At 37.1% G+C, this 23,793-nt stretch overlaps 1 protein-coding gene across 5 annotated transcripts in view; it reads right to left on the bottom strand.

Annotated features, from left to right (window-relative positions):
- The window catches only part of VPS8 (VPS8 subunit of CORVET complex), a 253,795-nt gene that overhangs the window by 66,269 nt on the left and 163,733 nt on the right, over window positions 1-23,793 (bottom strand). For all 5 annotated transcript variants that reach the window (XM_028504348.2, XM_028504351.2, XM_036017796.1 and 2 more), the window contains 5 exons: window positions 16,671-16,752; window positions 16,248-16,330; window positions 5,766-5,846; window positions 4,358-4,527; window positions 774-939 (listed from right to left, as the gene is read on the bottom strand). In XM_028504348.2, the coding sequence (XP_028360149.1) occupies window positions 774-939; window positions 4,358-4,527; window positions 5,766-5,846; window positions 16,248-16,330; window positions 16,671-16,752 (582 nt within the window). The remainder of the gene's footprint in view (window positions 1-773; window positions 940-4,357; window positions 4,528-5,765; window positions 5,847-16,247; window positions 16,331-16,670; window positions 16,753-23,793) is intronic.

Here is a 23,793-nt window from a genome sequence, read left to right as displayed (position 1 = left end):
TGATATTAAGGGTGACTACAGGATAGGGCGGCACATAGGGAAGAGCAGGAAACAGCAAACGTGACAGCACCTCTCACTTTGAAGAGGAAGTAGACTAAGAGAAGAACACAGTGATGAAGTCATAGCCCTAGTAACCACTCCTCCTCCACACCGGGCCCCTCCTGTTGTCAAGTCCTGGTCTCCCAAAAGCTATTAAGCAATAGGGTTCAAACTGCTCTACTGCCTGCTTAAGAAGAAGAAGAAAAAAAGAAAGGATATAAAATGAATAAAACTGTATCCACTCTACTTGTCAGACTCCAAGGGCAATGAAAATTCCTCACATGAACACTATTGCATTGAGTTCTTTGAAGTTACCGAGCTGAGAAAACCATGCACGGAGCACCTGTGTATGTACCTTGTCCTCGAGCCCTACTTAAAAGTGGTAACTGCATGCTTTGGCCCATAGCTACTCATTAGTACCATAGCATTTGGACTTGTTGACCTCTTGCTTTGTCAAGGGATCTTAAGCAAGCTGATGTGTGCACATCTCTCTGTTCAAATAGATCACAAGCTTTGTGAAGGGCAGAAATGGCTTCTGTTGCTCTCAAATCTGTTTTTAAGTGCTGGACACAGAGGAGAACCTCTCGTCCTCTAAGTAGGACTGAATATTCATTGCACTAGATACCCATCAAGCAAATTGTTAAACCCTATAGTACCTGAAAAAAACAAGGTCAGGCCTATAAGACAGTTGTAAGAAAAGACCACCTCCATTTGGCCATGAAAACAAGTCTTACCTGTGATGGAGTTATCCTTCCCTTTTTGATTTCAGAGGAATTTTCACTTAGTTTTCCTACTTTGTTACTTGAGCTGCATTTGTAGCATGTCCATCTTGTTTGCCCCTCAATTTCTGTGGTGCACTCTTTGTTTTGCAGACAGAATGAGTGATACAAATGGCCACAGCTGCAAAATGAAGGCAATCAGTTTGCACTTTTCATTATCATAAAACCCATAAACGCAAGCTATGTTGGAGTGTGTTTATAAGTGATAAAGATTTCTGATATGCTGAAATGCACCAATGGTTGTATAGGTTAAGAAACAAGAAAGGGAATAAACTTGTTGCTAAAAACCAGACTCACATATTTGTATACTTCAGCTGCTGGTAAGAACAGAATCACAGTTCTCTGACTACAAACCACCTGGGGGATGAGTTAAACTTCTGTTCATTTCTTAAACTATACTTTTAGACAGTTTGAAAGGAAGTCAGTTGGGGAAAATCATAATTATATAAGTAGCTGCATGATAACACAAGTGGTCTGCCTCATCAAATTCAAGACAAAAGCTGTGATTTGATTAAGCATTAACAAAAACGTCAGTGCTACAGTAAATTCTTTCCCCATTCCTGTAAGAAATTCCCTATTGATTACATTAAGTTAACAAACGAGCCTCCTCCCATGAGTGTGGAATGTAACTGTCATCTTTTTTGATTTCCCCTCATCTCTCCACACTGCAATGCTGGACTGCCTTGGAAGTCAAACCTTTTCTCTTCTGCAGTTTTTATAGTCTTTCTCTTTCTATATATAACCTTTCCCTTCTATAGTCTTTCTCCTCTATATTCTTCTTTTCTATAGCTACCCTTGCTCCTTAGTGATTCATTCCAGTTCCATAGTTTTAAAATACCACCTACATGCCGGTAAATGCACATTTTATATCTTCAGCCCAGACTTCTCTCCTAAATCCCATCTACCTCTCTCCTCAAGAATTCTCCTTGGGATATTAATGGACTTTAATATGTCCAAAATTTTTGATTTTCATCCCACTCTACCCCCATTGCATGCTTCATCTAACCTTCCATATCTCAATAAACAGCAACTACATTCTTCCAATTTCCCAGGCCAAACACTTCGGAGTCATCCTTGACTATTATCTTTCTCTCACAACTCACATCCAATCAAGAAACAAATCTTGTCCCCTCTACCTTCAGAATATGTCCAGAATCCCACCACGTTTTACTTCATCATTACTACCTTGGGCTGTTCCTCACTTGAATTACTGCAATAGCCTAACCAATCATTCTACTTCTACCCTTGTCTTTCTGTAGTCCATTCTCAACACATGAAGTGATCCTTAAGACATGGGTCAGATACCATCAATCCTATCTTCAAAATCTTCCAATGTGTTCTCATTTCAGAGTAAAAGTTTAATTTTTTTTTCTTTTATCCTCACCCAAGAACATTTTTTCATTGCTTTCAGAGAGAAAGGGAAGGAGGGACAGAGGAAAGGAGGTAGGGAGGGAGGGAGGAAAGGAGGGAAGGAGGGATAGAGTGAGAGAGAGAGAGAGAAACATCCATTGGTTTGTCTTCTATATGTGCGTCCTTACTGAGGATTGAACACACAGCCTAGCTATGTACCCTGACTGGAAATAGAACCCGTATCCTCTTGGTGTTTGGGATGATGCTCCAATCAACTGAGCCAGGGCTAAACATTTAATTCTTTATAATCACGCAGTTCCTACATAATTTTCGCTCTTCCTCTGAAGTCATCTCTTATCATTATTCCTTTCCTTCACTCTTCTCAGGCAGCACTCACCTACTCATTCACTACTCCTTCAAGAAGCCCAGAGCGAGCCTGCCTCCTGCTTTCTGCACTTGTTGACCCTCTGCCTGAGGCATTCTCCCTGAGGCTGCACCGCCACTTCCTTTAGGGCTCTGATCAAATGTCACTTAAATAGTGAGGTGTCCCCTAATTAGTCTTTATAAATTGGTAGCTCCAAACATTCTCTTTCCTTTATACCATGTTTTATTTAGTTTACGGTAATTATTAAATTATATATTTATTAACAATTTTTAAATTTCTGTTTACAAGTCACCTTAACAGTGAGGCTCTCCATGACTACTCTATATAAAATATCTTTCTCCCTGCAAATGCTCTACTTCTCACTTACCATGTTTTATTTTTTCCATAGTAGTTACTGTCTGGCATTTTGCCACTTGTCTGCCCTTGCCACTGGAATGTAAACTCCATGAGAGCAGATCCTTTGTTTCATTAATACTGCACCCTATCCCCTCAAGCAGTTCCTGGTGTACAGTAGGTACTCAAATATCTGTTGAATAAATGGCCTCTTTATGTGATGAGAACTACTTCCCTTTCCCACCACCAAATCTACCACTCTTCCTGTGTCTGTAATAACAGCAGCTAACATACATAGTGTTAGCTTACTATACATCACTATGATACAAATGCCTTATATGAATTATCTCATTTAATCTTCACAAAACCCTAGGAAGCAGTACCATTATCATCCCAGTTTACAGATGAGAAAACTAAGATGTGAAGAGATTAAGTTACTTGTCAAAGATCACAGCTACTAAGTAAAAAAGTTAGGATTTGAACTCAAGAAGTTTGGTTATACTGTTTATCTTATATTGCCTCTACCCATGTATTCTAGGTGGACTGTCTTTGCTCTTGAGATCAAACCTTCCACTTAATACTAGGTCTCTTCTCTCTTTGCACTGTGGCTTTAAATATCATTTATATGCGCCCTGGCTAGTGTGGCTCAGGGGATTGAGTGCTGGGCTGCGAATCAAAGGACTGTCAGTTCAATTCCCAGTCAGGGCTCATTCCTGGGTTGCTGGCCGGGTCCCCAGTAGGGGGTGTGTGAGAGGTAATCACACACTGACGTTTAGCTCCTTCTCTTTCTCCTTCCCTTCCCCTCTCTCTAAAGATAAATCAATAAAATATTAAAAAATATGTCATTTATATGCTGTCAGTTTCTAAATTTATATTTCCAGGATGTCTCCAGGTTTCTGACCAGAAAAACTGTCTACCTGATATCCCTCCTTGGATGTCTCCTAGCCATCTCAAACCTAACATTTCCAACACAGAACTCTTGATTTCTGCAGCTCTTCACACCTGCTCTTCTTCATCTTAGACGATGGTACCTTATTTATCTAGTTGTTCAGGCAACTCACACACTACATCTTATACATCAGCAAGTTAGCTCTACCTGTAAAATATATTCTGAGCCTTCACACCTACCTCTCTCATTCTGCTCAAAGTATCACTTCCTTAGAGAAGTTTTTCCTTATTATGTTGTCTTAAAATAGCATTCTCACCCCAAACACTTCATCACTTCATCCTTCCATCCCCTTATCTATGCTTTATTTTTCCTCGGAGCTCTTATTACTCTGCATTTATTTACTTCCTGATCACCCTAACACCCATTCCTCTTGACTCCCATGCAGAATGTAAGGTCTATAAGAGTTTTGCCTGTTGCTAAAATGATCGACTGAGGCTGTGTATCACATGTATTCCTACCTGGTAAAACCATACATGTATACCCTCACACACCATACATGTAAAATTTTCTTCTCTTTCTTACCTAAAGACAATAATTTCATCAGCCATTTCTTGGCGTCTCTTGTACTGCTGCAAACATATAGAACAGTAATCCTGCTTGGGATTCAGTCCTCTGGAGACTGAAGCTCTCAGGTTACAGAGTGACCAATGGAGATCTTGGTTTAGAAGGCTGGTAGTTGTTTCTAGCAGGGTCTAGGGAAGACCAGAACAAAAAACAAACAAGAAATGGTTTATAAAATGAAAGAAACAGAGGGAATGAATAGGAAATGACAGTTGTTTAGTTTTCAACCACAAACGACCGAAATTAAAATACACTATGAAGGCATGAAATTAAACAGTCATCAAAAAACTTCAAATTAAGTGGTTAACTTTAATGTTCAGAGTTAATGACCAGTACAGACATTAAGGTTCTCAAAGTAATTATTAAAAGGCCGTTACTGGTTTCTACTGAGAAATGTGTGCTTAGCCATTCTATGGCTTAATTCAATACTGATGACTTTTGAATGATTAGATAAACCCAAATCTATTTATTTATTACATGTATAAAGTAAGTGCTCTCTGAATGGCTTGAAGTGTTGTAACAAATAACAAAAATATCGCTGATTTTTTAAAACAGAAACTGCACCAATGGCAGTATTTCACATAACCTTTCACTGGAAAAGCTAATGGCCATTACTCAGTTTTCACCTCCCTTGGGCAGAGAGATCACATTTTCCTGATCAGCATTTACAGGTCATTTGAATCTGCTCAAGACTGTGACATCTGCCATTAAGTCACATAAAGACATTTCACAGCTATCACATTAAGTCATTTTTAAGGCTCTAAGTGCTTTATATAGTATAAAGTATTGTGTTCACACTGTAACTAATTCTCAACATTCATATATATCGTATCATTTAGATGTACAGTTGAGCTCTTTTCTGTCAATCCCAAAGGGGAAAATAAACTGACCATCCTCCCTGCTACATAGCCTAGCCCCTTAACTTTATTTGTAATGCAGAACCTTTAGTTCTAATAGTCTGTTAGAATTACACATAATTCTTTCTAATCAACCCCATCTTTTCCTCATCTTCCAAAGTTCCAAAGTTCACATTTTCTGCCTTGCGCTCAGCTTTCCTTCTGCTGACATGCAGTCTTGGGCTTGCCAGGGTACTTATTGGCTTCGCAGGGCTGTGTTGAGCAAAACTGCCATTTCTACAACACCCTAAGAAAAGCTCTGTCACCCAAATGTTTCTTTTTCTTCTCTCTGATTATTAAAAAAGCAGGCATTGTATCTATCATGCCCAAATGCCTCCAAGAGGCAACTGACTGATGTTTCTCTCTCAAATCAATGTTTATCTCCCTTTCCTTCTCCCAGCCTGTCCCTCTCTCTAAAATCAATGAACATGTCCTTGGGTGAGGATAAAAGAAGTTTTTTTTAAATAGCTTACTTGTTCATAGTTAAAGGTGTCCAACATTCCCAGAATAAGTCCCTGGATTTCTCCAAGTTTTCCTTTTCCATAAACTGGATCCTAAAAGGTTGTAAAAATTATAATTCTGCTTTTAGAATTTTAAAATTACTTTAAAATATAAGTTATCTGAAAAGCCAACTACTCTTAAGTATTTTTCTATAGTCACAAAATATTCTTCATTAACCTTCCATTGGAAATGTACATCAGTTTCCCTCTGGCCATCACAAATATTTTGGAAAAATAAATAAAATTTAAATGATCCAAGCCCTTTGCTTAACAGTCTTCTTTGCAAGTCTAATTAAATTTTACTCTGGTTTTGTTTCTGCAAGAAGCTTCCTCTCCCTCTTTAAACTCTTATTTATCTGCTACAAACCAATGTACTCACAAATACTCAGAATCTATCATAACAACTGCTTCTGAGACCCACATATGACCACCTCTTAGCCCAAACCAACTAAATTGCTTCAGTTTAGGAGACAAGACTTCAATTTAGGAGATCAGTTTATGGATCAGTTTTTCAAAGTTTTTTTCAATAAAGTCACTACTAATAAATGATAGGTACCCAGACACACAGTCTTCCCTCCACTGCTTTTCATACAAGATTTGCCAAGTAACTTGCTTATTATATACAATTTGGAAAACACTGAAGTGTACAAAAAGAAAACAAAAAATGAAATCCAGTTATGCAAAGACAAACATATTTGATATTTTGATGTATATTCTTTCAGTTTTGTTTCTGGGGGAGGAGAGAAAGGGAGAGAAAAAGGAATATATTTCTTGGTGTACAAAATTGAGTATTTCACATAATACTGTTACTAATTTATTTTTTACTCAACAGTATATTGTGAGCAGTTTTCTGTATTGTCAAATATTTCATAATAGCTACAGAGTATGAACTGTGTGTCAATACTATATGTTCTTCCACCATTCTCTGTTGTTGGACATTCATTTCCCTCCCCAACCCCTACCCGACCCCCAAATCCTACCCACTATTCTCAAATGCTAGTGGCTGCAAATTTTGGTCTGAATCGCCTTCTTTAGAGAAGATTTCTAGAAAGGGAATTTCTGACTCAAAGAGCATTTTTATGGATACTTATATATATTGCCTAATTGCTCTTCCTAAAAGTTGTATTATGCAATTTTTATCTCCATCAGCATATTTGTGTGCTCATTTTTCTGCATTTTTGGCTAGGCTGGGAGTTATAATAACTTTTTTTACTAATAATAAGTATATCAAGTATATTACTTCACTCTGAGGTTATATATGACATCAGTGACCCTTCTATGCTAAACAGGACAATCCAATTAAACAGTAGTGATACAAGTAGCTGCTATTTAGTGAGTGGACAGCAAATGCAAGTACAGTGCTAAATTCTTGCTATGCACCATATCACTAACTCCCCTCTGGAACATTTAAAAATGAAGATACTCAGGCTCAGAGAGGTTAAGTAAAATTCTCTAAGATACAAAACTATTAAACAGATAAGCTGGGATTTGAATCTAGGTACTTCAGAAACCATGGTTTTAATTAACACACAGCACTGCTCTCCCAAGGATGGACACATAAACTAATAAAGTAGTGTTTGCTGGGTAACATGGGTAACTGATATGGATAACTAAACGACAAACCAATGTTTGCGGGAAAGTATAGGTAACATTTCTGGTTATTTCTTAGGGAGTAGAAGTTCTTCAAATTTTGGTCCAATAAGAGTAACTGTGAATTCAGATGTTAAGAAAGGAAAAAAAAAAAAAACAAAAAGCAGTTAAGCAGGAAAACTTAGAAGGAAGGTTCAGAAATGTGATAAGAAACTTTGTGTTCCTGCTCTTGCACAATATAGTCTTAGGATTTACTTCTTTTTCTCTTCTAGGCTCTGATGATGGCTCTTGGAAGACTGGGTGATTGCAGTTTCTAACTAAGGTCGGTTTTCAGTATTTGCCATTGTTCTAGAGAAGCACAAGATCGTCTACCATAGGCCCTGGCCTCTGACGCCAATGGAGATCAAAGATGGAGAATAACCATACACTTGTGTGCTAATGAGCAAGTTTACGAGTCGGCTTGAACAGGGCACTTCAGTTTAGTGGGGAGATTTTCTGTCTCACAGCTGGAGATTGTATCACTAAGCTAAAGATACCTGTCAAACGTGCAGGTCATCTGTAAAACCCAAGACTATAGATGTTTCAGACTAACTCTTCACAAGAAAAGATTCAGGCCATATAACCACCAGACAAATTTTTCTTTTAGTTTTCTTTGCATAAAAAGAAAATCCATGTTAAAGCTTCTGAACTTATACTCAATTATGCTTTTGGTCAAACTCTTAATAAATGTACTTCTCAAAGTATCAATAAACAGTTTAATACCTCTTTATAAAAAACATTATAATATCTACTATAATATGCATATCCAATGCACTAATATAGCTCCAATACAGAAAATAAAGAGGTCTTTAAAAGGTTAAATTCTGGTAAAAAAGAAGAAATCTTTTATATGTCATGTCTATATTTATATCAGTACATTTCACTTTAATATGCATAATTTAAAGGCAAAATTATGAAAATTACTTCATGCTGAGACAACATATAAATTATAGAATGCAAAAGAGAGCTCAAAGCTTAGTGCACAGCAAGCAAACAACCCACTAGCTTTTCAAATTATTTCCTAAAGATGTCAGCCAGATTCTTCAGCAATAAATAACTACTGAGGTTTTTCTTTAACTTTTTTTGGTAAACTATAAAAGAAGAGCAGACTTGGGTACTTTACATAAACTAGTTTTGTTTGAAAAACACATTAGAAAAAGATGTGATGACCACTTTTGCCCTATTGTTTTTTGGTACCCATTGTATCATGTATGCGGTTTGTTTTAAAATTAAAATTTTTACTAATCGAGCAATTAAAATATGAATGTCCTCAGCAGGGGAGCATATAAATAATTTGTTTGCTTGAACTCCCTCAGTAAGACGGCCATAAAGAGCTTGTAAGAGCCAGGAATCACTTTTGCCAGAAGATCAGTAAAAGCAAGCAGTGAAGACAATGTATATGACACAAATACGGTCCCTTAAAAACACTTACTAACTTATCATCTAATTTTCATGAAAGAAATCTGTACAATTCAGGTGCCAGGCATCAGTCTGAATGAACGTTTAGAGGTCAAGTAGCTCTTTGAGGATCTCTTATCACGGAACACCTCTTCTGAAAAAAATACTATAAATATCTGAGCAACTGTGCATCTAAATAACTGTCATTTCTATTTCTCCGTGGGCCACCTAATAAAGTCAGGTGGGTCTGGGAAATACCAGGGCTGGTGTTATGGAAAAGAGAAGAGATCTAACATTTGGAGTCAGAAAACCTGGGGTAATATTCCAGCTGTGCACACTCAGTAAGTGAGTAAACTAAGGCACTTTCCTCTTGAGAAACAGAAGGATACTGCTACTTCCCCCAGCTTAATGAACACAGAGGACAAAGGAAATAAAGTACGTTTATAAACTGCTGAGAACTATCAAGGACATTAGGTGACTGAGCCACTAATATTTATTGACTACATACTGTATTTTGTCATGTATAATGTGCACCCACATTTCTGGCCCAAACTTTTGGGAAAAAATATTTTGTTTTAATTTTTAATTTAATTTATGTATTTATTTATTTATATTTAGATACTTGTTTGTTGTATTATAAAAGAATTTTAGCATTTATTTCTGAACATATTATGGTACAAAAAATTATATAACAAATAATTACAAAACACAAGAACAAATACAAGGTATTTCAGGTACTACCCATGTATAATGTGCATCTTTATTTTCCCTCAAAAATTTGTTCAAAAAAGTACGCATTATACATGGCAAAATGTGGTATGTTCTAGGTACTGTGCTGGAACAGGAAATATTCTAGTGGAGCAGTTTTAAAGTGGTTTAAATTTTAGAACTTTTAAGAAAGATGACAAGGGGGAAGATTAAAAAAAAACTTAGGTACATAAAAATTCCTGGGTGAAGCATTTGGTAACTTAAAAGAAATGGATCAGTTATTTGAAAGACACAGTCTACCAAAGCTTATACAAAAAGAAATAAATTAAAAAAAAAAGAAATAGATAATCTGAATAGATCTATATCTCTGAACAGAACTGCATGGATAAATAATAGCTTTCTGAAACAGAAGACTCCAGACCCAGATAGTTTTGCTGGTTTATTCTACCAAATATTTAAAGAAGAAACTGTATAAACACTCTACAATCTGTTCCAAAAATAGAAGCAGAGGAAACACTTCCTTACTCATTCTATGAAGCCAGCATTAGCCTAATACCAAAAACCGACAAAACGATCTCAGTTGAAATGTCAGAAAGTTACTATATGGAAAGAAGAAAGACCCCAAATAGTCAACATAACATTGAAGAATGACAAAGTCAGAGGACACTACCTGACTTCAAAATGTACTATGAAGCTACAGTGGTGCTGGTGAAAAGACCACACAAAAAGGTCAGTGAAGAGGAGCACAGCTCCCAGAAATAGACCCCCTTAAATACAGTCAACTGAGCAAAGGCAATTCAATGGAGAAAGGGATAGTGTGTTTTCAACAAATGATGTTGGAATAACTGGACATCCATATGCAGAAATTGATTCTAGACACTACTTACACTTTTCACAAAAATTAACTCAAATTGAATCATAGACATAAAATGTAAAATGCAAAAACTTCTAGAAAATCATGTGGGAAAAAAATCTAGGTGACCCTGGATTTAGTGGTGAGTTTTTAGATACGACACCAAATGCACAATCCATGAAAGAAAAAATGGGAAAAGCTGGATTGCATTAAAATTTAAAAACTTCTGCTTTGTGAAAGACATGGTTGACAGAATGAAGACAAGCTGGGAGAAAGTATTTCCAAACACATATCTGATGAAGGACTTGCATGAAGAACATACAAACAACTCTTAAAATTCAACAACAAACAACAAAACAACCCAATTAAAAAGTGGTCAAAAGAACTAGATAGACACCTTCCCAATGGAGATATACAGATGGCAAATGAGCACATGAAAAGATGCTCAACGTCATTATTTGTTAGGGTACTGCATATTAAAACAATGCAACTGTGAACCGATTAAGATGGTTAAAATCTGAAACACTGGATTTATTGTATGTAGCTCAGAATACGGTCTATCTTGGTAACTGTTCCACATATTCTTGAGAACAATGTGTATTCTGCTGCTCTAATCGACATATAAATCTCAACTAGGTCAAAGTAGTTAAAAGTGTTCAGTAGAAATCTGCTGTTGTCCTTATTTCTGTTCCTCTGACTCCTTTTTTTCTCTGGTTACTTTTAAGCTTTTCTGTTAATCATTGATTTTGAGCAATTTTGATGTGCCTTGTAATTTTCACAATGTTTTCTGATTTGGGGGTTATTTATCTGTGTACTAATAGTTCTCAATACATTTGGAAAATTTTCAGATAATATTTCTTCAAATATTTTTTCTGCTCCGACTCCCTTTTCAGGACCCCTAGTACACATATTTTGGACCACTTGAAAGTGTACCACAGCTGATTGTTCCAGAGCTGATACTGTGGTTCATTTTTTTCTGATTCTTTTTACTCTAAAATGCTTCATTCCGGATAGTCTGTATTACAATGTCTTCAAATTCACTAATCTTTTTTTGTTTGTTTTGGTATTCTTACTTGCTAATTTTAATATCCATGTCATATCTGGGTTTCATTTTCCAACTTCTTTGCACATCTTATATGTTTTGATTCAATGTTATACACTATAAATTTTACACTGTTGGGACCTGAATATTTTTGTATTCCTGAAAGTATTTCCAAGCTTTGTTTGGGGACGCAGTTAAATTATACGTGAAAACAATTTGATCCTTTCAGGTCTTGCTTTTAAGATTTGTAAAGCATGACGAGCTATATTTAATCTAGGGCTGTTTCCCACTGTTGAGTACCTCTGCACACGCTTTCCAATGGTCTGTGAAATATGAGGTCTTCTAGCCTTCGCTGGTGGGAAAGACCCTGTTGTTGGCCCTGTGTGATGGTGAGGGCTGGTCCCTCTAATCCTCTCCGGTGGTTCTCTCCTTGGCTTAGGTATTTTCCTCAGATCATGTTTGGAGCACCTTTCTGCACATCTCCAGGATTCTCTCTTGGTACCTGCCCTGCAAACTCTGGTCACCTTGGTCTCTCTTTCAGCTTAATCTCCTTAAATCAATGAGTATGCTGGAAACTGCTTGGGATCCTCCTTCCCGAGCTACTGCCTGGAAACTCAAAACATTAAGCTGCAGCAAACAGGGCTCACCTTGTTTATTTCCTGTCTCTTAGGAATCACTATCGTTTATTGCCTGATATCCAGTTTTTTGAAAATTATTTCATATGTTTTTTGTTTCAAGCAGGAGGGTAAATCCAGTCTCTGTTACTCCATCTTAGCCAGAAGTGGAATACCTCCATCCTTGACTTTTATTTACTCTAGAAATATTAATTGAGTAGCTATTATATGTCATGTGCCTCTGGGCTAGGTCACGGTGGTAGAATACTAGGCATAGTATAAGCTTATCTCCAAGGTCCTTCTGTATTAATAGAAAATAAAACTATTCTGATTCCTAGACACTTCCTAGAACTCCATTGTTGGCCTTCTTTTCTCGCTAACTCATTTCCTCCCAAAGTTCATCAAGTTTCAAGAATTTACCACTTCTCTGTGGATGATTCCCAAGACTATATATCTACTTCTTACCTCTTCCTATAAACTCCAGTCTTGTATTCCCCACCTGCTCATTGTCAGCCATGTGAAACTGGTATCAGGGGATCACCTGGGTTCTTGTATTCCCCTACATCACAGGTGGCAAACACAAGGCCCAGGGGCTGAATCTGGCCCTCCACCTTGTTTTATTTGGCCCGGCACCTTGTTTCTACCCCGGCACCTTATTTCTACCTGGCAGCAGTGCCAAGCTCTCATTTAGCTGTTAAGGAGTAGTTACACTTATACAGTCCTAAAATTACATTCGGCCCTTTGAAGATACTGCAAAGCTGATGAGGTCTCCAGTGAAAATGAGTTTGGCACCCCTGCCCTATATCTAAAATGTCAAAAGTCAGATGGATTCTATCCACTAAGTAATTTCCAAATTCACTTTCTACTATCTGTTCTATGTAACTCAATGAAAAAGCTTTGAGTACCTATTTTATTCTAGGAATGTCTATGCCTTCAGCCTCGAACCCTTCCAATTTATGCTGAATAACATGGGCTGAGCAATCTTTTTAAAGAGAAACCTTATTCCATTGTTCCTCCATTTAAAATCCATAGTCCTTACAACAGTTCACAAAGAAATTAAGGGCACATTCTCTGCCTGTCTGTCAAATGTTAGCTCCTGGACTCATCTTTATTCTTGTCCTATGTTCCAAGAATATTGGGTTGGCCAAAAAGTTCCTTTGTTTTTTTTTCTGTAAGATAGCACTCTAGTAGCGCTTAGTTTTTTTTAACTTCACTTGAAACAATTTTGTTAGACTGTATTGTGACAGCTGTCATATCAGCGTGCATTTTAAAAACATTGAAATTGGTGAACTTTTGTATAGCCATATTAATAGTGAAAATGAAAGAAAGTACACATTTTCAGCATATTATGCTTTATTATTTCAAGAAAGGTAAAAATGAAACTGAAACACACACAAAAAAGGGATTTGTGCAGTGTATGGGGAAGGTGCTGTGACTGATTGAACATGGCAAAGGTGGTTTGTGAAGTTTCATGCTGGAGATTTCTTGTGGGACAATGCTCCACAGTCAGGTAGACTAGTTGAAATTGATAGCGGTCACACTGAGACACTAAGAAAAGTCAATTGAGTGGGAGATAGCTGACATACTCAAAATATTCAAATCAATAAAGTAATTGGTGAAAGTGAAAAAATGTGTCTTTTATTTTATTTAAAAAAAAAACTAAACAGACTTTTTGGCCAACCCGACATTTAAACACAACTACCCATATGTATCATGTTTTACCCCAAATTCTTACTATATATAGTTCACTCTGCTTAGAAAAGTCCTATTTCCTTTGTACCCTGATTCCTTTCCAAATCTTTCCAAATCTCCCATCTGTTTCAAATATATACTTATATTGGGACTCCTTTGGCAATACGTATTCAGAAACCCAACTCATTCTAACTTACTCAAAACAGATAATTATTGTAAAGGTACTGGGGTGTTTCAAGGATCCAAGCAAAGGAATGCAAATAAGCCTTAAGAACTACAATGAAGGACTCAAATGCCATCAGGATTTTCCCTCCACTGTCTCCTCCCCCAGTGTCTTGAGTCCTCATCTTGTATCTTCTCTCTTCTCCATGCATCTTGTCTACTCTCCTCTTTGTGTGTCTGCTTCATTTTTCTCCTTCTCTGTAGATTAACTACTTTCTTCACTAGATTATTTCATATGATGAAAAAGTAGTCACTGTCAGCTCCTGAACATTGTACCTTATATAATCCAGATACCTGAAGAGAGACTTATTTGTCTTTCTTAAGTTCAGTTCTAAAATATCCAGTAAAGTGCACTGATTGGCCCTGTTTAGGCTGATTGCCTACCCTGAATCCATCAGGGGGACAGAGAGGGTAGGGTCACACCTTCACGTGGCTGTTTCTGTTGTAATCTCAGGGGCTGAACGTGGAGGGATGTAAAAGGGCAATTACCCTACATGGACTTCAGAGTGTGTAATTCTTAAAGGTGGCCACTACTGTTTGATTACAGCCTTATGAATAGTTATATCAGGACATTTTCTATTTGTCTAATAAGAGCTCTTTAGGGCAAGAATTGCTTTTCATCCACACAGGTAATGACTAACCAGGATAACATGTAATTAATAAACTAACTAAAAATTAACTCTCCAAAAGACCAGGGACTGAAACAAATGAAAAAGCTTATAAAATGTAATGGAAAAGAGCATAAATTAGGAGGCAAGAGACTATCCTTGAGTTTCATCCTCCATCAACAGAGATTTTTACAGTAGCCCTACCTACCTCAAGAGATAGCTTTAAATGAGATAGCATCTATGAAAGCACCTTGAAAAAATAAAAATCTCTATACAAATATAAGGTAGCATTATTATTACAGTAATCACAGATGTGCAATAAAGAATTTAAGAACTAGCATACCCTCCTAATTGGTGGGAGTTAACCACTGAGAATAGAAAATAAGAATACAATTACAAGGACTGCCAGTATAACTCAAAATAAAGATTTTCAAATATCAAAAGGCTTCAAAATATGAATTTTAAAATATAGGATAAAAAACATATGCTTTTGCCAAGGGAAAATTAGACTTTTATTTATTGTAATTTATGTATCAGAAAGTGTGGTTAAAGCTCAACATAAAGCAAAATGAGTATACTGAGAGAGAAGCCATTTTTGGCTTTAGGATTTCATTTTTTTCTAATCTACTTGGTGAACTAAAGTATTCCTGCCTTATGGAAATATTACTTGATCTATGATTAAAAACTTTATGACTAATGTGTTTTAAAATGGATATAAGAGGAGTAGTCCATATCAAAGAATTATTCAACGCATGACAAGGATCAGATGAGACAGTCTGTGTAAAGAGACATCCTGAATGATGAGGTGCTGTGCAAAGAGCGACTACAGAGTGCAGCAGACTTTATAGGCAAAGGCCCAGATGCTTAATACCATATGGGAAGAAGAGCTTGGAAAGACTTAGAAGAGAGCTGACAGGGACATTCTTGATTGGACAAAAATCATTGGAAAATTATGAAGAACAATGGCATCATATTACTGTTTGATTTTCTGTGTGTGTGTGTGTGTGTGTGTGTGTGTGTGTGTGTCTATACTGCATGAAGTGAAAGAAGACAAAATGGACTGTAAGGACAATTCTTGCTGTTTACCTAAGAATGTTCACAGATTTTTCTGAAAATATATCTTAATGTATTTTTAGTGTTCTCCTTTTGGGGAAGTTAGAAAGGTTCATAACTTTTTACTGAAGAAAACAGGCTGGAATGATGTTTCCTACAAAAGCTCTAGATACAAAACCAGCTAGAATCTAGAGCAGGGGAATTTTGGATGTAAAGTTTTAGGATGAGTTAGAAAACATAAGTAACCACCAATGATTAAGAAATGCCTATATTAACATAATTTCTAGGTTCTCTTTTTTTGATCTGAAAAGTATAGGCAACTGGAAATCACAGTAATTCTTTCCCAGTTAGCACAACAACGGGAAGCCTGAGTACCTGAATCCCTTGGTTAACTGAACATGTGAGGGCTGCATGCCCTCACGGAAGGCTGCACACGTGTGCCGAGTGAACTCATACCACTGGAGCGCTATGGAAGTGTCAGGTGAGAGTTATAAATTAGATATGTAGCTCATGCCAAAAATTAGCTGCAATATGCTTGAGACACATTTAACCATTCGCCCAATTTGCTGTTATTTATATATAACTAAATGTTGGTTGAACTTGATTAACAGTGAATTTTCCCTTCTTTTAACTCACCTGTAAGATTCTTTGCAAGATTGACGGAAGGGCAATAAATGCTGCCATGCTGTTTAGAACTTGCATGGTCAAAGATTTCAGAGCTGTTGAAATAAAATGTTGATACTCTGGTTAGTTTAAAATAAGAGGTTTTGATTTTTCCTACAAGTTGGTGGAAAACAATGGATTCATATAGCTTCCCAGAAATTTAGCTAACCAAGGGCAGTTTGGTATTTTAAAGTTGACTATTGCAAAGCTACTAATATTCAAGACAAATAATGTAACTGGTGCCATGGAAAGCATTGAATCTGAAAGATGAAATCAACACTATGATATAATTTCATTAAGATATGATAAGAATATGACATTGGGAAAGGTATCACAACGTTAGTTTTTAGCAGATAAACATGGGGTGATGGTATAGATGGACTCTGACGGTCTTACCTTCAGAGTGTAGGGGAGGTGCAGCTGAACTGGATAGCTTCTGAGGAGCCATCATGGCCTCCAGTAATGGAAACCAGAGCGCCTATAATGCCAGAGCAAAAGAAAGAAAAACAAAAGTGCTCTGTTATTTTTAAGAAAAAGGCATATCAGTATAGTGTTTTACAGGTTGAAATGTACTCCTTACATACATTTGTTGGTGGAAATCAGAAAAAGATGGAACACTTGACTGGAAAAGGAAAACAATAATAAAAAGCAGGGCCCATAGCTAAAACATATCTTTACCATGCACCCTGGGAAAATAAGGAAGCTGAAGTTAAGTAAGTTTAGACTTGAGAACTGCAATCTTTGGTGTCTCAGGAGAGGCTAGGTTTAAAGGAGTTAGGGGAGAGCCTTCTGCTAGGTTATTATATACTCTGGTATGAATGCATCACTGACAAAGTCTGAATAACCCTATGCACCACCGAAGAGAGCAGAGAAATCTCTACAGCCGGCCTTCCCCATTTCTCTTCAGTTACGTCAAACAAGATAAATGAATAAAGTTATACAAATTTTTTCTCTACATGAAGCACTATTTTGTATTTCCTTAATCATCACAGAACAAAAAGTGGAAGTTTACATTATTTCAATGAACATTTCCAACCATATTATGAAATATTTATTACCATTATGTTGGGAATAAATGCTTTCCATACAGCATTAAGCATTAAATGCTTTACATACATTTTCTCATGTCAGTCTCATAATAACCTTATACAGTGAGCAGTATCTTCACTTGCGGTAAGAAAATGAAGCTTAAAAAACTTAATTTGTCAAAGATCACACTGCCAGTATATTGGTTATATGAGTGCAAATTCTGTGTTCTTCTTAAGCCTTAAGACATACCTTTGTCATCAAAAATCAAACTGATACATTTCAAAAATTTCAAACATGTTTTCTAGTTAAATAATGATTTACAAAGGTTTTACCCCATGTCTCAGGAGGAACCTATTCCTGTAAACATCCAGGAGGCGGGGCAGGCAAGAATGGTTCATTACAGAAGAGGGCATGTTCTGCACCCCGCAACTGGACACTGTAGAGCTTGTGTGGCAAAGGAGATAAGGGAGCCTGTTAAGGGGACAGGCTGGGGGTCTAGTGACTTTCCTACTGGGTGACTTCCCACTGAGGAACTCCACTAGGAAGCCCTTATCTGCCCCCATTTGAGGTTTTCTAAGCCCAGGGTTTTATGCTGCTAACTTTTTATGTATTTCTTTAAGTTCTTAAGATACTGGCTTTAACTATGTTATATACTGTCAATTCTTTGTTTTATTAAAATTTTGATTTATTTTATCCACTATTCATGAACTTTAATCTTATCTTTTATTCCTTTTTTAAAAATTGAGGTAATAACACTGGTTAATAATATTTTATAACTTTCAAGTGTACAACTTGAAATTCTAAATCTGTATACTCTATTATGTGCTCACCACCAAAGGTCTAGTTTTCATGTCACCAGATATTTCACCCTCTGCTCACTTTGCCCCCACCCTTCTTCCCCTTTGGTAAACTCCAACCCTTTGTATCTATTTTTTTTTGTTTGCTCATTTGTTACCTTTTACTTAACTCACCTTTTACTTCCCTATTTTAACTTGCTTTTACAACCACATCATTTATTTCTGTGTATTTCATATGGTCTTTTAATTTAATTGTATATGGCATACCTAAGTTTTACTTTTTGGTTTTTATATTATATTTAGAATTTTATGTATAAATTCTCTTATTTAATCCAGAAAATGTAGAAGAATTGTCACTTTAAAAGCTATTTAAGTCTCAATTTATAAATGGCAGACCATGGGAAACATGGCCGTAGAGTTAATAGCCATGGGATGTGTTCACACCCTAAACAGAACAGTAGTTTTTCTTCAATTAAATCTCCACACTAACTGTACATATATGGTAAACACCTTTTAAATATTTTACCTCTCTTGCTCTTTAACACTGGTACTTAAAATTGTTAACTTGGATAATTAAAAACCCACAGGCTAAAATAACCATCCATGAAAGTGACAATCCTAACCCTCAGAGCAACACAACTAAACCTGAGTTACTTTCCCCTGTTATACAATAAATAGCTTTCTTTTCAGGAGGTTATGTTTATAACAAAGCCATATTCTTTGTTATATCTAATCAGTAGACCCTGGAATAGCAGCATAAAGAGACAACCATACAAAGATAGGACAGGTAGAAATTCTACTTGGGAGATGACTGTTGACCCAACTTCTGTGGTCAAACTTTAAGAAAATACTCCATAATATTAAATTTTCTGAAGAAACTTTTAGAAAGAGTTATTATAGGCAGTTCACTATCAAGCTTCTAGATACTTCAACTTTTCTAATGGCAATAGCTCTTGTCCTCACTCTCTCCAAAACAAAAAAGAGAAACAACGCAAAATAACTGTTAAAATCCCCCAAATAAAGTGTGGCATTATACGAAAGCAGTCTATATTCTTTCTCATTGGTGTTTAAGGATTCTTAGGATACATCCCCAGAAGTGGGACCTCTGGGTCAAAAGGCAGTTCCATTTTTAATTTTTTGAGGAAACTCCATACTGTTTTCCCCAGTGGCTGCACCAGTCTGCATTCCCATCCACAGTGTACTAGGGTTTCCTTTTTTCCTACATGCTTGCCAGCACTACTTGTTTGTTGATTTATTGATGATGGCCATTCTGACAACTGTGAGGTGATACCTCACTGTAGTTTTAATTTGCATCTATCTAATAATTAGTGATATTGAGCATTTTTCATATCTCTAATTTGTATGTCCTTTTTGGATAAGTGTCTATTCATGTTCTTTGACCAGTTTTTAATAAGATTGTTTGTCTTCTTGGTGTTGAGTTGTGTAAGTTCTTTATATATTTTGGAAATTAATCCCTTATCAGATATGTCAATGGGAAATATGTTCCCCCATACAGTGGGCTCCCTTTTCATTTTGTTGATGGTTTCTTTTGCTGTGCAGCTTCTTAGTTTCCTAAGAATCCTGAAACACCAATCAGAAAGAATATATGCACTCCTCTGTTCACTGCAGCATTATTTACAATAGCCAAGATTTAGAAACAGTCCAAGTGCCCAACAGTAAGTGAGTGGATAAAAAAAGCTGTGGTACATTTACACAATGAAATACTACACAGCTGTAAAAAAGAAGGAACTATTACCCTTTGCGACAACATGGTTAGACCTGGAAAACATTATGCCAAATGAAATAGGCCAGTCAGAGAAAGACAAATACCATATGATCTCACTCATATGTGGAATCTAATGAACAAAAAAATCTGATGAACAAAATAAAACCAGAGGCATGGACACATGGAACAGACTGACAGATCTCAGAGGACAGGTGGGTGGGGGGACTGGAAGAGATGAGACAAAGAACGTATATGCATTTATGCATGGCTCATGCACACAGACAACAACGTGGTGAAGGCTGGGGGGGCCTGGGTGGAGGGGGGCAAATGGAAGGAAAATGGGGGACACCTATAATAGTGTCAACAATTAAGAATAACAAAAATTTTTTAAAAGTAGCAAATAAAAAATAGTTTAGTATTTTCACAAAAACACTGTTTACATAAAAACCAACATTCCAGTATTTTTTGTTATTGTGGAACTTGTTCAGAAATAAAGCAGAAGCCAGTTGTTGGGGACGGAGGAGGCAGAGAGTGGTGTGAGGTGTGTATGTGCCTGAGAGAGGGAGAAACACACAGACTTACTTCCCTGTAGACAGACTTCTCTTAAATGCAGCCAGAAAATGGTGTAATTATAATTTTAGAGAAGTGAAAATTTCAAAAAATAGAAAGAAGCCTAACATCTAACATCTTTATTAAACAAATTCCAACTCATTTTTTGACAAAAAAAATAAATTAATTTCCCTATTGCCACATCCATGAAAACCTTATTCCTATCTCTGATTAAGAAATACAGAATTCAACTTCCACCCAAGATGGAGGCGTAGGTAGACACACTGTGCCTCCTCGCACAACCAAAATAAGGTCAGCAACAATTTAGAAACAAGATAACAACCAGATCTGACAGAAAATTGAACTGTATGGAAGTCGGACAACCAAGGAGTTAAAATATATACATTCATCCAGACCGGTAGGAAGGGTGGAGTTGGGCAGCCGGGCAGAGAAGGGTCAAGGCACAAAAAGCAGTGGCACTGGGCACGTAAGGCATCCTGGGCACAAGACTGCAGCGGGCAGACCCTGGGCACACAGGCAGCTGGCAGATTCAGTGAGGCACTGTGCGCAAGGCGCCTGGCTGTCGGGGTGATCCCACAGTCACTCGCAGGTAAACCAGATGAAATTGGGCAGAGACACACTGCACAACCGGGGGTCCCAGTGCTGGGAAATAGAGCCTCAGGGTACTGATTGAAAACACCTGTGGGGGTTGAGGTGCAGGGAGAGACTCCCAGTCTCACAGGAGAATGCGTTGGAGAGACCCCTGGGGTCCTAGAAGGTGCACAAGCCCATCCACATGGGAATTAGCACCAGAAAGGCCCAGTTAGCTTGGGGGAAGTAGTGGAAGAGACTGAAATCCGACAGAGAGAGGAGCAAGCACCATTGTTCCCTCTTGGACCCCACCCCACATACAATGTCACAACCCAGCGACTGGGGTGCCCCGCCCTGGTGAACACCTGAGGCTCCGCCCCTCATACATAACAAGTGTGACAAGAAAAAAAATGACCCAAATGGAAGAACAGATCAAAGCTCCAGAGCAAATACAACTAAGCAACCAAGAGATAGCCAACCTATCAGATGCATAGTTCAAAACACTGGTAATCAGGATGCTCACAGAATTGGCTAAATTTGGTCACAAATTAGATGAAAAAATGAAGGCTACAGTAAGTGAAATGAAAAAAAAATGCTTAGGGAACCAATAGTGATGGGAAGGAAACTGGGACTCAAATCAATGGAGTGGACCAGAAAGAAGAAAGAAACATTCGACCAGAACAGGATGAAGAAACAAGAATTGAAAAAAATGAGGAGAGGCTTAGCGACCTCCAGGACATCTTTAAACGTTCCAACATCCAAATTATAGGAGTACCAGAAGGAAAAGAGGAAGAGCAACAAGTGGAAAAGTTATTTGAACAAATAATAAAGGAGAACTTCCCCAATCTGACAAAGGAGATAGACTTCCAGGAAGTCTAGGAAGCTCAGAGTCCCAAAGAAATTGGACCCAAGGAGGAACACAACAAGGCACATCATAATTACATTAGCCAAGGTAAAAATGAAGGAGAAAATCCTAGAAACAGCAAGAGATAAGGGTACAGTAAGTTACAAAGGAATTCCCATCAGACTGTCAGCTGATTTCTCAAAAGAAATCTTGCAGGCAAGAAGGGGCTGGAAAGAAGTATTCCAAGTCATGAAAGGCAAGGACCTACATCCAAGATTGCCCTATCCAGCAAAGCTTTCATTTAGAATGGAAGGGCACAGATAAGGTCAAGTTAAAGGAGTTCGTCATCACCAAGCCCCTATTTTATGAAATGTTAAAGGGACTTATCTAAGAAATAAGAAGATTAAAAAAACATGTATAGTAAAATGACAGCAAACTCACAATTATTAACAACCACACCTAAAACAAAAAACCCAACAACAACACAACTAAGCAATGAACTAGAACAGGAACAGAACTACAGAAATGGAGATCACATGGAGAGTTAGCAACAGGGGAGTGGGAAGGAGGGGAGAGGAGGAAAAGGTACAGAGAATAAGTAGCATAGATGGTAGGTAGAAAATAGACAGCAGGAGGGCAACAATAATATGGGAAATGTGGAAGCTAAAGAACTTATGACACATGGACATGAACTAAAGGGGGGGAATGTGGGTGGGAGGTGTGCAGGGTAGAGGGGAGTGAAGGGGGGTAAGTGGGACAACTGTAATAGCATAATCAATACAATATATTAAAAAATACAGAGTTCAAATATAGTCAGAATAATCCCCAGAGTTCTAGAGGCATGGATTTCATATATAATTCTACCATTAATACGTGTGAATCTGGACCTAATTCAGCTTATGTGAACATGAATGGCTCTATTTATAAAACATAATTGTCATTTTTCCTTGAAATTTCCATGAGAAGAATATAAAATAAATATTAGAGAGGAGATGGGTCGAAAAATAAAAAAGGCTTAGTATCAATTACGTATAAACATAGCTTTAACAACTTCACCCTTTTGTGTTCTATGAAAATATAACCATGTCCAAATATAGCCAGTTAACCACAGATACATGAAAATAAAAACTTATGATGAAAAAATCATGGCAAAAGGACTGTTCATTTGAATAAAGATTAAACAACCATGCGAATTACGGATTCAAAAAAGAATGTGTTATGGACCTTAGTAAGGTAAAATAACACAACTAATTAAAATTAAGAGGGCTGGAGAACAGAAGTTAGAGGAAGTATGAGTTCACACAATTTCCTCACTGGCTTGGAATCATAGCTGTTATAAACACTGAAATGTAATCCTAAACAATGAGTCCAATCTATTACAGTTCAACTTTTTTTAAACTTCGGTGAGATTTTTTAAGAGACAGTATGGAGAAGAAATATTTGAAATTCAGCAATTCCTCAGTTTTACATATACTTTTCAAATGGGATTGAATTTTACACTTATTTTTAAAAGCAAACATAAATTGATCCAATTTTTCTAAAATTATATTAACTTAGGTAGATAAAAAATATCTAGAATGGTATTCACCAAGTGATAATGATGGTTATTTCTGTGTGATAAGATGGACACAAAGTAATTTTTTTATTATTACTTTTATCCTCACTGAAGGACATGCTTATTAATTTTTAGAGAGAGGTGAAGGGAAGGAGAGGGGGAGGGAACCAAACAGCAATGTGAGAGAGAAACATCTATTGGTTATCTCACATGCTCCTCAATTGGGGACTGAACTGGCAACCTGGACATGGACCCTGGCCAGGAATCAAACCCACCACCTTTTGGTTTGTGGGACAACGCTCCAACCAACTGAGCCATACCAGCCAGGTCAACATAATTTTTTAAAAAATTCTTCTGGCCCTGGCTGCTGTAGCTCAGTGGATTGAGCGTGGGCTGCAAACCAAAGCATCACAGGTTCGATTCCCAGT

This window comes from Phyllostomus discolor, chromosome 2, assembly GCF_004126475.2.
Source record: "Phyllostomus discolor isolate MPI-MPIP mPhyDis1 chromosome 2, mPhyDis1.pri.v3, whole genome shotgun sequence".
Lineage (NCBI taxonomy): Eukaryota > Metazoa > Chordata > Mammalia > Chiroptera > Phyllostomidae > Phyllostomus > Phyllostomus discolor.
The sequence above is the reverse complement of the archived record's forward strand: the minus strand, read 5'-3'. Positions and strand labels throughout refer to the sequence as shown.